General features: G+C 37.2%; 1 protein-coding gene and 2 pseudogenes across 8 annotated transcripts in view; all 3 read left to right on the top strand.

Moving 5' to 3' along the window:
* FAM227B (family with sequence similarity 227 member B) overlaps positions 1–17,745 on the top strand; it is a 315,059-nt gene that overhangs the window by 258,105 nt on the left and 39,209 nt on the right. For 6 of the 7 annotated variants that reach the window (XM_078334214.1, XM_078334215.1, XM_054239626.2 and 3 more), the window contains 2 exons: positions 1,284–1,381; positions 4,713–4,874. In XM_078334214.1, coding sequence (XP_078190340.1) covers positions 1,284–1,381; positions 4,713–4,874 — 260 coding nt within the window. The remainder of the gene's footprint in view (positions 1–1,283; positions 1,382–4,712; positions 4,875–17,745) is intronic. The other variant, XM_054239630.2, reaches the window with a different exon arrangement.
* LOC144577341 (signal peptide peptidase-like 2A pseudogene) lies at positions 5,007–10,183 on the top strand (annotated as a pseudogene). Its single transcript, XR_013520972.1, has one exon. The product of XR_013520972.1 is annotated as a signal peptide peptidase-like 2A pseudogene (transcript).
* Positions 10,965–16,357, top strand: LOC128928769 (signal peptide peptidase-like 2A pseudogene; annotated as a pseudogene).

Genomic DNA, 17,745 nt, shown 5'->3' with positions numbered 1-17,745 from the left:
AATGATTATTCAGCATATCTAGATGAGTGTTTTTACAGTTTTTGACTCTTTTTTTTCTTAAATTGCTTTGCTTCACTATTATGCCATTGCCATTACTCCTCGTTGATATTTTGCCTCATATTAATGTATACTACTATCTGTTAGCAAGCAGCAGTTCCACAATTAAGCTCAGGGGATCTGAAAAGTGAGCTTTTTATTGTGGGTACAGTGAACATGAAGTAGAGGTTTCTTTATTTTTTTAATTATACTGGTTCATAGAAGACTAGAAATTAAGTAATATATATATTAAGTATTATATATATTTAAGAATTTTCCAAATTGAGCATGTTTTGAAGAAAAATATGGTTTATTACTTTCCTTGTCCATTCTAATTCTAAATCTAATATTCTTTCTACTTAAAATGTTTAAATGTAGGTTCCTTGTTAACCAATTTGTTAATCCCTGGTGGACATAAATGCTTACCTGCCTTTAGTATTTCATGCTAATGCCTAATATTTCCTAATGTACAATGTTAAAAATCAACCCAAATAACTTTCTTTAACTCTTAAGAGGTTTATCATCAACATTATAATCTCTAGATCTGAATAGTCCACCTGGTAACTGATAATCAGTGCCAGAGTCTAGAACATACCTCTCAGATCACCTTTTTTCTCTGATGTTAAGATAAACTTAATACCTGCCTGTGCTTTTAGGCTGATTGACATGCCTGCTTAAATCACATGGTTCTCTTTTCCTTTAAAAAATGGCAAGATTCCCTCTGTACCCTCATGCATATTCATGCTGTCGAAAGGAAAGATCATGAAGTCTCTTCTTATCTGGGTGTATTGTCAAAACAGGGAAAAACAGGACTCTGACAGGCAGCCGCCGAAGTTGCTTATTGCATTTAATTAGAGTGGCATTGTTCTGGACTTTGAAGCAAAAGCCTAGATATGTGTCCTCTCTTACTACTTAATAAATCGTAGCTTAAACAAGTCATAGAACTTGCACTTTAGTCTTCTCAACTGTAAATTATAGAAAATGTTTCTTAGTTCACAGAATGGTTTGCGAGGATGACATAATGTAAATATGAATTTTATAAACTCTAAAGCTCTAGTAAAAGTATGAAATGTAATTTTTTTTTTCTTCTTTGGGACAAGTTATAACAATGTCTAAATGCTCTTTATCCATGTTTGCCCTTCTGCATGTTTAGGGTACATTGTTAAAAGGTGAAAAAGTTATCATGCTTTTTTTGTGAAGGAAAAAAATACCAGAATTTAAAAAATTTATTTTATTTTCTGTTTTAGCTATCGACTTCAATATTATAAAGATTTTAAACAGCCCAAGAGCATTTACATTGCCTACACCCAAGGAAGAATCAGGATTATTGAGACTAGCAACAAAGGTTTGGAGTATAATAACTATTACAAAAAAAATCTTACTTGTTTAATTTGCAATATAATTGCTATTGACTGCTGTACATGGACAATCCTGGTTATTACATTCTTAACATATATCTTAGAAAAGAATTTAATGGTTAAAAGAGATTCATTTGAGGGGTTAATCCTAATATTAAAAAGGTTTGTTTTCTTCTGAAAATATCCCCATCTCTAATGAAAATATGATATTTATCTTTTTTTCTTACAACATGTCTTGTCACTGCTTCTCCTTGGGTTGACATACAAAGATTCCATCTGCTGTTTGCACATGAATATGATCTCAATAACCAGCAAAGTTTCAGGGAAAACTTCAAAGGAGTATCAGCAATAGTTAACCTGTCCTTATTTCTTAAGCCACAGTCCTGGAATAATTGACCACATGTACTTACTGTTACTCTTGAGTCTTGAATGCTCAGCCTTTCGACATTCTTGAAGGTGCTTTGCAAGTAGAGATTTCATGGACTCACCACCATGTGTTGCCTTAGCCAAAATTTGATGAGATTATTGACCTGAAATTCTGAATTTGATTTCTTAATTTGTTAGACAGTTCAGTTTTAAGTCTGTTACAGTCTTTATTGCTAATATGTTTTCCAAATTATCTTATCTAAGATAATTTATTTGAAATTTAAAATTATGCCTATGTAAAAACCACTTTCTGCAAATCAGTATTTATGTTTTCCCAGTAGTTAATAATCCAGGTTTAATAAAATATCTTTCTACTTTATTCCGACCTTCACAGTAAGGCCAAGGTTGGTTGCAGCACTTCAGATATTAAGTGGTGATGTATAGAAGTCTATTTTGAATCGATGAGAATGTCACATCATTTCCTTTGGGGCAATATTGCCAGATTTAGAAATCAGAGATAAATAATAGAAATTGTATATCTGATCTAAACCCTAAAAATGGTCTCTTGTACTTTGTTTAGTAGTTAACACATGGGTTTGTAACAGACTAAACAACCTTTTACAGAGCATGCTAGTAACAGATAGGAATTGGAGATACATCTTTAGAAGTATAGCACATTGCTGCATTTTTTTGTCCTGTCCCATTGTATTGGTCAGCTTGGACTGCCATAACAAAATATCATGAACTGGGTAGCTTACACAACAGAAATTCATTTCTCACAGATCTGGAGGATGGGAAGTCCAAGATCAAAAAGCCAGCCCATTTGGTTTCTGGTGAAGGCTCTCTTCCTGTCTTGCAGATGGCCTCTTTCTTGTTGTGTCCCCATAAGGCAGAGAGGGTGAACTCTGGTCTCTTCTTCTTATAAGGACTCCAGTCCCATCATTGACAACCTCATTTAAACCTAATTACAAAGAGCTCTGAAATCATATTGCTTGAGCAACAGCTAAACTATTTATGAATATTTCTTTTGGAAGGAAAAGACTCGGAAGGCCATAATAACTGTTTTCAAATATGTAATGACCTAGGAATAGGAAAGCAGAATTAAAGTTTTTCTGTGTGGCTCCAAAAAAAAGTATAACTTTTGCCAATAAATAAGTGAAAGCTGCTGGGATATAGATTTCAGCTCAACATAAGGAATTTTCCACGCAAAAAAGTTGTCCAAATGCTGAATGGTTGCCTGTGGTTTTCTAGTCCCTGAAAGTGACATTGAGTATGAACACTGGCAGAGCACAGATTCAAACCTCAAAAGTCAAAGTTTAGCTTCCTTGTCATTGTAGCAATTATCCTTTAATAAATTAACAGAGAAATTAGAAACCAAAATTACCCCTTTGAATTTCTAGTTTATCCTTATTCCAAAGCTTATGGAGTTGCTTGATTCTTCGAATTTAGGGCTAGGTTGACTTGACAATGAAAGTCTTATTTATAGAATCTTAAAGTGCTCTGATAAATTTCTGCCATTATCTTTTATGGAAATATTAGGGCTTCTGTTCTTTGGTTTGGCTATTTGGAGTGTCTCTAGGAAGAGATTTTGGGCAACTTGGGACATTGTGCTTTAAAAAACAAAACACTATATTTACATTTAATAACTATTTGGCTCTTACCTGACTGAAATACTCTTAAAAACCATGAATTCTTATAGAGGAAAAAAGAGCTACAAACTGTGACTTTCTGAATTTAATAACTGATAACTGTAGAAAATGACAGAAATGTCTATTTTTAGAACTTTAGTAAGACAGAATATTTATCTTACAGTACCCAAGAAAGAAACAGGAAGAGTTACAAAACATCCATCTAGACAGGAAAATTTTTTAAAAATCTAAACTGAGCTTAGGCTAGTTTTGCATATATTTTGAAGATTGGGCTATATACAACCCAATGTGAGTTATCATGGGGCAGCTTAAAATGAAGGAGTGACTTACATCATAGAAAACATGTATGATATTGACCTTAACTTTTTACCAGCAACGAATTGCTGTTGATTCTGATAGTTCCATTATTTGAAATGATTCTGTACCTGCTAGGAATTCTGAAACATATTATTTGCAAAAAGCTATCAAACAAAAACATGACCATAAGCAAAAGAAATTCAAGAAAACTTTATGTATCAATAAAAGCAAATAAAAATAAAATTTCATTTTCCCACAGGAAGTGGAATCAAGACTACATCTCTCATAATGGCATTACCAAGATTGAGGAAAACTTGAAATATCAGTAGTTGCTATACTGACGCTTCTCTCATAAGAAGGGAATAATAGAATCTTGGAGAAATTGTATTTATGGTTGTTGTATTCTTACATAGGATTCTTGGTCAACAGGTTTTTTTTTTTTTATCAACACCTCGATGCTATCCTACTGCCTTCTTGCCTGTTTTTTTATGATAAGAAGTAAGCTATTAATCTTATTAAAGTTCCCCTATATATGAATTGCTTTTCTTTTGCTGCTTTTGAGATTTTTTCTCCTTGTCTTTATTTTTGAATACTTTGTCTAGGATGGGCTAGGTGTGAATTTATTCTGCTTAGAGAATTGGTGAACTTCTTGGATGTGTTTTTCATACATTTTGAAAATTTAGCCCATCATTTCTTCAGAATTTTTCCTATGCCTTTCCTAGCTTTGTTCATTTTCTTCATTTTTTTTTCTGTTCTTAAGACTGAATAATGTCTGTTGCCTATATGCAAGCCTAATGATAAATCAAAAAGCTAGAATAGACTTACTACACATAATTATAGACTCATACTTTGGTAAATTCCTCTAATTAAGATGATGCTGTCTGGAATTTCCTTTATTTTAATATACCAAATGGTAGCTTGTTGCTTAATATGAAGTTATATTTTATTCATAGTTTTTTAGAAACACAAAGTTATCATTGTCTTAATTCTTTTCTTCCTTTTACAGTCCCACTATATTAGTACTGGTCCAGAGTTTAATCGTGTTCTCTTCAATTTGGGAGGTCAGAGTCCATTGATTATATATTATCTTAAAATGCATGAGCTGGCTGGTATTTCCAAAGCCCCTAAGCAAACCAAGATTAAACTCACTGAGATATTCCGGGAACCATATCCTTTTTAAAGCTTTGCTTTAATATGATTTGTTTCCAAAATAATATTCAGAACTGAATGTCTCAATTGAAAAAAAAATTGAATTCATGTTTTACCAATGCTTCTATTTAGTTTTAATATTTAGTTATGCTTTATATTATATATTTAGTATGTAATATGTTTGGCTATTATCTTTCGTAGTATGCTTGGCTAAACTATTTTCTTTTTTAGATCTAAGGCTATAATTTTGTAATAAACTAAAACAAACATAAAACCAAAGAACTTTTAAAACTGGTATACTTGGTGCTGTGATAAAAAGCTATCTTTGCAGCTTCACTGTTCAGTGATTGGTTTCAAACATACACAATTATGAGACATGGGCTTCTAGCCTTCTCCAAAGAGAGTTTTAGGCATGTTTTAACTGTGGAATTCCTTGTTCAAATGAAAATTTGTCTGAACATGTTTTACACATAAAAAAATTATTTTTATGTGTAAACTAAAAAATAAATAAAGTCGGAGCTCTTTGGTTGAGGCAGGGGCATGGCCCAGAGTTCCAATTTTTACAGTCTTGTCCATCTTCAGTAGAAGGTTTCTTGGCACAGCCCTCATTAAGGACTCAGATGAACCCCAAAGGGATTAGAACACTAACCACTAAATTGGAGTACAGGCTGCCAAGGCAGCACCTGTCTGGTCTGGTCCACTACGGAGGCTGCGCAGCCTCAAGACCCAGAGCTTACCCCACCAATAGAGCCATGCCATGCACCCAACTGAGCACCCACAAGTTCAATGGGGCAACAGTGGCAGCTACCCCATGCCACAGCCTCCCAGCCCTGGAGCTTCCTGCTCCTCCTTACAGCAGCTCAAGAAGCAGTCTTACATGTGTCTAAAAATGGCACATCCAAGGGCTACTGCATGCTTTATAACCCTCATTGGATAACTTTTCTAAGTACCCTAGAAAATGCAGCTTCCATTAGTTTGATGAGTCTGACTTCCACACCACTATGCAGCCCTTCTGATATTCCTCCTGTTGGCATAAAAAAACAAAGTAGATGTGGTGCAATGGGAAAGCTGCCATTTTCCCAAAATAGCCAGAATTGCACAGAAAGGAGGTGCTGAAGCAATGTTAGTTGTCAAAAGTGTCCTATTTCCTCCCTCAGGTAACTGACCTGAATTTCCTCATGCGAAAGTACTGATTGCTTTTATAAGCCAGAAAGTCTGTAAAGATATGAAGCAGACTCTAGGAAATAACATTAATGTGAAAATGTATTCTCCATCGTGGCCTTTGATCATACTATGGTGGTCATTATTGTAATTGCTGTGTTCACTGTGGCGTTAGTTAGATAATGGAGTGGACTAGTTGAATTGGAAAACTTGAAAGCAGTGACAATTGAAGATAGAGAAATGAGAAAAAAGATGGAAGAATATCTTTTAGTCCTCTTACAGTTTTAATCTTTGTGGTCACCTGCTCTTGTTATGATGGTCTTTAATTCTTCTGCAAATGATTGGTTTATGTTATGATAGCAATTTTCTGCATAGCATCAGCAATGAGTATGTACAACTGTCTTGTCTGCACTAATTCATAAGATACCATATAGGCAGGTTTTTTGGTGAGGGAAGAAGATGGCACTGTAGGACTAACTCAGGATTGCAGCTCCCAGTGAAAGCACAGAGGGTGAGTGGATGCTGCATTTCCAGATGCATCTTTATTGCCCACAGACCAGGAGATTTTCAGGTGTAGGAGCTCCACGGGCCGCCAGCACAGCTGTTTGGGCTGGTATGGCTGTTTGGGCCGGGGCCGCAGTGCAGTGGCACTTCGTACAAAATACACTGGTTGGGTTGCCCTGTTAAACTGGCAATTGGATATTTCAGAAGGCAGATTAGCACATTCATCTGATTAAAGAAGACTTGAAGAGAAAGGCAGGCCAGGAGATTCCTGGGCCACAACGTTGTTTCAGCCGGCGCAGTGGGTCGCTGCATGGGAAATCACACATATCCTGGCACCTTTCACCTGGCAACTGGAACGTCTCGGAGAGAGTCAACCATTCAACTTAAAAAAAAAGGGGCTCTGAGGCAGGGAGCCAGGTGATCAGGCTCGGCGGGTCCCACCCCCACAAAAACAAACAAAACAGCAATTGGAAACACTCTGGGTTAAGAGGTTTACAGCAAGCATAGCTGAACCCAGGATGATGCAGCTCAGTAGAGGAGGGGCATCTGCCATTACTGAGGCACTCAACCCCTACAGAGGTACTCTACCATTGCTGACGCAGCCTGCCATTGCCGAGGCACCCCACCATTGCCAAGGCAACCCGCCATAACAGAGAGAGTCTGCCACTACAGAGGCGGGCCACCATCACCACAGCAGTTCTAACCACACCCATTTAAACAGGACAACAGGACACATGGCAGCAGGGCAGAGCCCACAAAAGCAGGGCAGAGCCCACGGCAGTAGGGCAGAGCCCACGACAGCAGGGTGGAGCCCACGGCAACAGGGCAAAGCCCACAGCAGCTCACCATAGCCACTACAGGCAGGCAGTGATTAGACTGCCTCCTTGCTGGGCAGGACAGTGCAACGGTCACTCATAAATAAAGCCCTAATTCCCCGGGACAGAGCACCTGAGGAAAAAAAGGGGCTCTATGAGTTCTGCTGCAGCAGACTTAAATGTACCTGCCTAGCAGCCCCGAATGAACAACGGAGCTCACAGCTCAGCACTTGAGCTCCTATAAAGTAAAGACTGTCTCTTCATTTATAAAGTACAGTCTCCTCAAGCAGCTCCCTCACCCCGTAGATCCAAAGAGTCACCTCACAAAGGACTGATCAGACTGACATTTGGTGGGCATCATTCATGGACAAAGATAGCGGAAGAAGAAATGGGTACCAACCCTCACGGTTCCACAGCTGTTACAGGTGTACCCCGGAAAAGCAAGGCCTGGAGTGGTCCTCAGCAGTCCTAAGGCAGAAGGGCCAGACTGTTAGAAAAAAAACTAAGAAACAGAAATCCTTCATCATCAACAATCTGGATGTCCACTCAGAGACACAATCAAAAATTCAGCAACTACTCAGACGACAGGTGGATAAATCCACAAAGATGGGAAGAAACAAGGACAAAAAAAGGAAAACACCTGAAACCAGACAACCTCGTCTCCTACAAGGGACCACAACTCCTCACTAGCAAAGGAACAAAGCTGGACAGAGAATGAGTGTGATGAAACGACAGAATCAGACTTCAGAAGGTGGGTAATGAGAAACTTCTGTGAGCTAAAACAACATGTTCTAACTCAATGCGAAGAAACTAAGAACCTTGAAAAAAGATTTGAGGAAATGATAACAAGAATGGACAACTTAGAGAGGAATATGAGTGAATTGAAGGAGCTGAAAAACACAACACAAGAACTTCGCGAAGCATGCACAAGTTTCAGCAGCCAAATTGACCAAGCAGAAGAAAGGATATCAGAAGTCAAAGATCAACTCAATGAAATCAAATGAGAAGCCAGGATTAGAGAAAAAAAACACAAAAAAGAATGAACAAAGTCTCCAAGAACTGTGGGACTATGTGAAGAGACCTAATCTACGTTTGATAGGTGTACCTGAATGTGATGAAGAGAATGAATCCAAGCTTGAAAATACTCTTCAGGATATTATCCGGGAAAATTTCCCCAACCTAGGAAGGCAGGCCTATATTCAAGTCCAGGAAATACAGAGAACACCACGAAGATATTCCGCAAGAAGCACAACCACAAGGCACATAATCGTCAGATTCATCAAGGTCGAAATGAAGGTGAAAATGCTAAGGGCAGCCAGAGAGAAAGGTCGGGTCACCCACAAAGGGAAGCCCATTAGACTCACAGCAGATCTCTGGGCAGAAACCCTACAAGCCAGAAGAGAGTGGGGGCCAATATTCAACATCCTTAAAGAAAAGAACTTTCAACCCAGAATTTCATATCCAGCCAAACTGAGTTTTATAAGTGAAGAAAAAATAAAATCCTTTGTGAACAAGCAAGTACTCAGAGATTTTTGTCACCACCAGGCCTGCTTTACAAGAGCTCCTGAAAGAGGCACTACACATAGACAGGAACAACCAGTACCAGCCACTCCAAAAACATACTGAATGCTAAAGAGCATCAACAAAATGAAGAATCTGCATCAACGAATGGGCAAAACAGTCAGCTAGCATCAAAATGGCAGTATCAAATTTACACATAACAATATTAACCCTAAATGTAAATGGGCTAAATGCACCAATCAAAAGACTCAGACTGGCAAATTGGATAAAAAGCCAAAACCCATCTGTGTACTGTATCCAGGAAACACATCTCACATGCAAGGATACACAAGGCTCAAAATAAAGGGATGGAGGAAGATTTACCGAGCAAATGGAGAGCAAAAGAAAGCAGGAGCTGCAATTCTCATCTCTGATAAAATAGACTTTAAAGCAACAAAGATCAAAAGAGACAAAGAAGGACATTACATAATGGTAAAAAAATCGATACAACAAGAAGAGCTAACGATCCTAAATATATATGGACCCAATACAGGAGCACCCAGATAGATAAGGCAAGTTCTTAATGACTTACAAAGAGATTTAGACTCCCACACAATAATAGTGGGAGACTTTAACACTCCACTGTCAATATTAGACAGATAGACCAGACAAAAAATTAACAAGGATATCCAGGACTTGAACTCAGACCTGGAATAAGCAAACCTGATAGACATTTACAGAACTCTCCACCCCAAATCCACAGAACATACATTCTTCTCAGCACCACATCACACCTACTCTAAAATTGACCACATAATTGGAAGGAAATCACTCCTCAGCAAATGCAAAACAACTGAAATCATAACAAACAGTCTCTTAGACCATAGTGCAATCAAGTTAGAACTCAGAATTCAGAAACCAACCCAGAACTGCACAGCTTCATGGAAACTGAACAACTAGCTCTTGAATTTTGACTGGATAAACAATAAATGAAGGCAGAAATAAAGAAGTTCTTTGAAACCAACGAGAACAAAGACACAACATACCAGAATCTCTGGGACACATTTAAAGCAGTCTCCAGAGGAAAATATATAGCAATAAGTGCCCACATGAGAAGAGTGGAGAGATCCAAAATTGACACCATATCATCAAAATTGAAAGAGCTGGAGGAGCAAGATCAAGAAAACTCAACACCTAGCAGAAGACAAGAAATAACTAAGATCAGAGCAGAACTGAAAGAGACAGAGACACGAAAAACCCTTCAAAAAATCAATAAATCCAGGAGCTGGTTTTTTGAAAAGATCAACCAAATAGACAGACCACTAGCCAGATTGATAAAAAAAGAAAAGAGAGAATAACCGAATAGATGCAATAAAAAATGATAAAGGGGAAATCACCACAGATTCCACAGAAATTCAAACCGTCATCAGAAAATATTACAAACAACTCTATGCACATAAACTAGTAAACCTGGGAGAAACGGATAAATTCCTGGACTCCTGTGACCTCCCAAGCCTAAACCAGGAGGAAGCCAAAACTATTAACAGACCAATAACAAGGTCTGAAGTTGAGGGAGAAATTAAGAGCCTACCACACAAGAAAAGCCCAGTTCCAGATCAGTTCACAGCTGAATTCTACCAGACACACAAAGAGGAGCTGGTACCATTCCTTCTGAAACTATTCCAAATAATCCAAAAAGAGGGAATCCTTCTCAAATCATTTTATGAGACCAACATCATCCGGATACCAAAACCCAGCAGAGACTCAACAAGAAAAGAAAACTTCAGGCCAATATCCATGATGAACATAGATGCAAAAATCTTCAATAAAATACTGGCAAGCTGATTGCAACATCACATCAAAAAGCTTATCTACCATGATCAAGTAGGATTCATCCCAGGGATGCAAGGCTGGTTCAACATACACAACTCTATAAACGTAATTCACCACATAAACAGAACAAAAAACAAAAACCACATAATTATCTCAATTGATGCAGAGAAGGCCTTTGACAAAATTCAATAGCCCTTTATGCTAAAAACCCTCAATAAATTCGGTATTGATAGAATGTATCTCTAAATAATAAAAGCTGTTTATGACAAACCAACAGCCAATATCATACTGAATGGGCAAAAACTGGAAGCATTCCCTTTGAAATCTGGCACTACACAAGGATGCCCTCTCTCACCACTCCTATTCAATATAGTACTGGAAGTTCTAGCCAGAGCAATCAGGCAAGAAAAAGAAGTAAAGGGTATTCAAATAGCAAAGGAGGAAGCCAAATTGTCTCTATTTGCAGATGACATGATAGTATATCTAGAAGACCCCATCGTCTCAGCCCAAAAACTCCTGAAACTGATAAGCAACTTCAGCAAAGTCTCAGGATATAAAATCAATGTGCAAAAATCACAAGCATTGCTATACACCAATAACAGACTTAAAGAGAGCCAAACCAAGAATGAACTGCCATTCACAATTGCTACAAAGAGAATAAAATACCTAGGAATACAACTAACAAGAAACATAAGGGACCTCTTCAAGGAGAACTACAAACCACTGCTCAACAAAAGAAGAGAGGACACAAATAGATGGAGAAACATTCCATGTTCATGGTTAGGAAGAATCAATATAGTGAAAATGGCCATACTGCCCAAAGTAATTTACAGACTCAACACTATCCCCATCAAGGTACCATTGACTTTCTTCACAGAACTGGAAAAAACCCACCTTGAACTTCATATGGAAGCAAAAGAGAGCCCGCATAGCCAAGTCAATTCTAAGCAAAAAGAATACAGCAGGAGGCATCATACTATCAGATTTCAAACTATACTACAAGGCTACATTATCAAAACAGCATGGTACTGGTACCAAAACAGAAATATAGACCAATGGAACAGAACAGAGGCATCAGAGGCAACACAACATATCTACAACCATACAGTCTTTGGTAAACATGACAAAAACAAGCAATGAGGAAAGATTCCCTGTATAATAAATGGTGTTTGGAAAACTGGCTAGCCATGTGCAGAAAGCAGAAACTCTACCGCTTCCTGACACCTTACACTAAAATTAACTCCAGATGGATTAAAGACTTAAACATAAGACCGAACACCATAAAAACCCGAGAAGGAAATCTAGGCAAAACCATTCAGGACATAGGAGTAGGCAAGGACTTCATGAACAAAACACCAAAAGCATTGGCAACAAAAGCCATAATAGACAAATGGGTCCTAATCAAACTCCACAGCTTCTGCACGGCAAAAGATACAGTCACTAGAGTGAATCAGCAACCAAGAGAATGGGAAACAATTTTTGCAATTTACCCATCTGACAAAGGGCTGATATCCTGAATTTACAAAGAACTCAAACAGATTTACAAGAAAAAAACCAACAAGCCCATTCAAAAATGGGCAAAGGATATGAACAAACACTTTACAAAAGAAGACATACATGAGGCCAACAATCATATGAAAAAATGCTCATCATCACTGGTCATCAGAGAAATGCAAATCAAAACTACATTGAGAAAGCATCTCATGCCAGTTAGAATGGCAATCATTAAAAAATCTGGAGACAGATGCTGGAGAGGATGTGGAGAAATAGGAACACTTTTACACTGCTGGTGGGAGTGTAAATTAGTTCAACCATTGTGGAAGATAGTGTGGCAATTCCTCAAGGACCTAGAAATAGAAATTCCATTTGACCCAGCTATCCCATTACTGGGTATATATCCAAGGGACTATAAATCATTCTACTATAAGGACACATGCACATGAATGTTCATTGCAGCACTGTTTACAATAGCAAAGACCTGGAACCAACCCAAATGCACATCGATAGACTGGACTGGGAAAATGTGGCACATATACACCATGGAATATTATACAGCAATCAAAAACGATGAGTTCGTTTCGTTTGTAGGGACATGGATGAATGTGGAGAACATCATTCTCAGCAAACTGACACAAGAACAGAAAATGAAATACTGCATATTCTCACTCATAGGTGCGTGATGAACAATGAGAACCCATGGACACAGGGAGGGGAGCACTACACACTGGGGTCTATTGGCAGGAATAGGGGAAGGACAGCGTGGAGGGGAGCTGGGGAGGGATAGCATAGGGAGAAATGCCAAATGTGGGTGAAGGGGAGGAAGACAGCAGGTCACACTGCCACATGTGTACCTATGCAACTATCTTGTATGTTCTGCACATGTACCCCAAAACCTAAAATGCAATTTAAAAAAAAGATACCATATAGGCAATGCACAATTGTGTGTTGTGGCAAAAGCATGGAAGTGAGACTTATTTTTCTCTCTGGAGTACGCAAAATGATAGCTATTGTTTGGGCTGTATTTCGAAATGAAGACAGGTGGGCTTGGATTTTACAGGATATCGATATCTTGAAGATTGCTTTCTGTCTGAATTTGATTAAAACACTGAAATCGCCCAACTTCAAGTCATGCATGATACTTCTAGGCCTTCTCCTCTTCTATAATGTATTTATTGTTGTAACACCATTCATCACTAAGAATGGTGAGAGTATCATTGTTGAACTTGCAGCTGGACATTTTGGAAATAATGGAAAATTGCCAGTAGTCAACAGAGTACCAAAGCTGATCTATTTCTCAGTAATGAATGTGTGCCTCATGCCTTTTTCAATGTTGGGTTTTAGAGACAATCCTGTACCAGGCCTGTTGAATGGGTACTGTAGAAGAGTTGATGTTCAGACTGGTTCTTTATATATATAGTATGTTATTATGCTAGTTGCTAATGCTATTAGCATGATACTTACATTTGTTGTTCTGGTGCTGATGAAAAAGGGGCAACCTGGTCTCCTCTATTTAGTACTTTGCACTCTTATTACTGCCTCAGTTGTTGCATGGAGCATTTTAATTATTTATGATGTAACTAAGTAGCAGCCTCGTTGGCATAGCAAGACCCGTCTCAAAGAAATATAAATATATATGTAATATAATATAAAATAAATAACTTTATACATTTCCTGGAAGAAAGGTACTGTAAATTCAAAAGATCTGAATCAAATTACTCAACCTTTTGGACTTTGATTCTCTACTGTAATACTCATATGTGAGATTACTGAATTTTCAGTTAAAAAATTATTAACAGGATAATATATAGGCCATATTATAGTGAAGATCATAGCCTATGTATTAAAAAACAGTGTTCATTTGGAGAAAAACTATTTTGAAAACTAAATTTTTATAGTAATCCTCTATTACTTGCAATTAAGGAGCAACCAAACAAAGTAGAATATTTAATGTATACATTGTAGAATGACTGAATCAAGCTAATTAACATATTCATCACCTTAAACACTTATAATTTATCACTCCTAACTGAAATTTTGTACTCTTTAACCAAAACCTCACCATTCCTTAACCCCACAGGTAATATTTCTATTGATAAGGAGTGATTTGCCAAAATCACAAAAGGGAGGATGACATTATTTTCCATGTGTAAGGATTCACATTTAAACACTGAGTAGATTGGAGTATGTATGGAGAGGACTGGAGGGAGTCAATGAAATTTCATATCACGGAAGTGCTTGGGTCTTCTGACATGATCTTAAATGTATATTTTTAAGGATAATAAACTATTAGTTAATCTATACTAATTCATTAGTGAAATTTTTAATATAATTTTTAAATGATCTTTGGAGGTTTTTTACACTTGATTACTTAATATTTGAATTATGAGTAAAACAGAAGACAAACTTTGATTTATAGGATTTAGAGTTGAATGCATGGTGTATCTTTAAACTGCAGACTCTTGGATAAAATATATTTAGAGCTCCTCATTCTCCCTTCATACTTTGTCTGTATTTTTATAAGCTACCTCAAGCCCTTTATGTGTTGAGACTAAAAAATCATACCCACAAATTTAATAATTTTTTAATATGCAAAATGCTAATTATTTTAAAAATTGAAAACTCAGAGCCAAAATGTTGCTGTAGTCTGTGTGGTCTTGTTAAAAAGAAGCCCTATCTGTATTTCTAACATGAGTTTTAAACGTTCATATTTTGTTGCAGTTTAGAAAAATCTGAACTCAATGCAGTGTCATAATGAGTACATTATGTTACTATTAACACATGCTCCCACTATCACACATGCATATACAGACTTTTTAAACATGTAAATGGTGCCCAGGAATGAATTGTTTAAACCCAGCTATTGAAAATAATGTGGATATAGCAGCATTTATACTAGCATAAAAGTAAAACCTATACAAAGAAATAATCTATTATGAATCATCTGTGATGTGGGAGAAGAAAATTGTCAACAGTGAAAAAAACAAAGAATTCTGAGACTCCAGAAGCATCACCCACTCTGTATTCTTTTTACCATTATTTATAATGATTTTTAATAATCTTCATCACATGAACACACATAGATATTTTTCTCATTAACCAATATATGAATAGCAATTTGTAAGTTATTACTAAAGTGACTATCAATTGTATTTTTTACTTCAAGTCAATGACTACTTAATTAATATATGGTAAGAACCTGTTAATACAGTCACATTTTTAAAAGGATTAATTAGCTGATAGACAAATATCTGAAAAAACAGCTAATCCAGAACCCTCCCATCTAGTAATTTTTCCAATATATACAAGGTAAAACATCTTTTTCCTCAGTCCTTCTGAAATACTCTGGGTGAAGTGAATAGACAAGCCTATACTACAAGAAAGTTTATTCCATTATTTATGATAACTTACCAAAAATTTAACCCTTATTTTCCTTCAAAAATTGGGTATCAATGTCATAAAGTTATCTGTTAATGAGATTTTTCAGATAATGAAAGCAGGTGTTAACTTGATGAAATGTGAGATATTTTAAAAATACATTTTCATTCAAAACATATAGGCCTAAAAGTCCTGTGGTACCATAGAGATAAAAGATTTCCTCTGCCAAAATATGATGGAGAATTGACATTTCCTCTAATTGCCTGCAAAGAGGAAAAATGCAGACACAGTGATCCCAAACAGGAGAAAGAAGAGGGAAGATAAAGATAAGAGAGGAAACATCAAACCCTTGATTCCATAGAATAGGACTCTTCAGCAGTGTAGGAAATAATTGTAATATAATTTGAGCCGAAATTTAAGCCTCTTCTCCATTCATGTTAAGCGGATGAATTGGACAAAATAAATTTCAAGTCCCTAAGGTTTTGTTGGAGGAATTTGACCTTTCACACATCAGTGGCTGAATTGGCAACTATTTCAATTTTTCCCTGAAATGATGATGTTCTCATTTAGTCAGCTCACCATAGAACCAAGTTCTTCTGAAGCTACCCTAAGAGAAAGAATGCTTAGACACTGTTTTTGCCTTTGTCTGCTGTTGACTCCCCTAAAAGACTACCAGAATTACCTGTTGACCAAGCAAAGCTAGGTTTCATACACTGATTGCAGTAAGAACACCAATGTAACAGAGCTTTAGGAATGTCTCAAAACCGAGAAATTCAAGGATGATATTTATGGGGTTTTAAGGCCTGAGGTAGGTGACTTTGAAGCAGGCTTTGCAAGATAGGGAACTGCTTGAGATTGGGCAGAGGTTATGATATTATAATTTTGGATTGGAGGGACCAGTGGAGCAAGGGTCATGAAGTGAGCTATGAGGAGCAAGCTATTTTAGTTTTTCACAGTCTTATCTTCAGGGAAACATACATTCTGGAGCCAGTAACTAAGTTATTTTTGCTTACTCTCAATATTTTTAAACATAGAGACAAAAAATTATGCATAACACAGGAACAGGAAAATACATATGGTAGATGCTCTGAAGCCTAAGCAAAGAAAAATAAAGGACATTCTTCAGCTGCTGGATGGGACAATATTGATGGCATAAGGCCCTTGGTTACCAATACCCTGTAAGACTTTCCTCAGCTGATAATAGTGGACTTACTCAAGGTAAGTCCTATGGCAGATTATATTTTTCAAGGGGCCATAACAATATTGCCATTACACATGCTTTTGTTACAGTGTGAATCATAACAATTTTCGCATCAAGAGATAGCTCCAATGTTCACTGCCCTTGAATTTGGACTGTCTTCTGTAACTTCCCTAACAATTGGAGTGTGACTATAAAGTCATAAGACTCCTGGGGCCAGCTAATAAATGTCTTCACAGCTTCTGCCTGTTTCACTCTTCCTCTTGGGATGCTTGGTTTTGGAACTAGCTGCTATGTTAGTAGGAAGTTCAGACCATGTGGAGAGTCCATGTTCCAGTTAGCAGTCACAGCTGAGGATGAGGCAATGCAACTATCAGCCCCAGACACATAAGTGAGAAAATCTTTGAGATGATTCCAGTCCCAGCCAACAACTGACCTCAACTATATGATAGACTTTATCTTAGGATAGCCTAGCTGAGCCCAGTCAACACCCAGAATTACAGAGATAATAATACAAATTAGAGTTGTTTTATGTCTCTAAGTTTGAGGTTGTTTGTTATATAACAATAGACAACTAGATAATATTCCTTTCCCAAGCTAGCCCACGTCTACTAACTAAAGTGATACGTAAAGATCTGGCCCATCAGCTCCAATTCAGAACAATTCTGAAGGGTCATCTGAGCTTCAGACCTCCCTAAAGGGTCAGCTGAGAATTCCACTGAGACTGTTATCACAGTTCAACTCTTCTGTCTGCTTAATGTTACTTTATTCCCTTGAATCCACAGGTGTTGACCCAAGAGCACTCTAATAAGCCTACTATATGCTGATCTCCATCTCTAAGTCCGCTTTCCCGAAAACCCAACTTGGGACATTGTGTTACTTTCAGTTCTCACCATTACAGAGAAAACATTCCATGGATTGCTTATACTTTTCTTCTAGATCCCCAGTAGTTGATTAGATGGAAGCAGATTTTTAAAAGTATATGGGAATTACATGTTTTAGAA

This window comes from Callithrix jacchus, chromosome 8 (assembly GCF_049354715.1).
Source record: "Callithrix jacchus isolate 240 chromosome 8, calJac240_pri, whole genome shotgun sequence".
Classification (NCBI taxonomy): Eukaryota; Metazoa; Chordata; class Mammalia; order Primates; family Cebidae; genus Callithrix; species Callithrix jacchus.
Note: the sequence above shows the minus strand (reverse complement) of the source record. Positions and strands in the feature narration are given on the sequence as shown.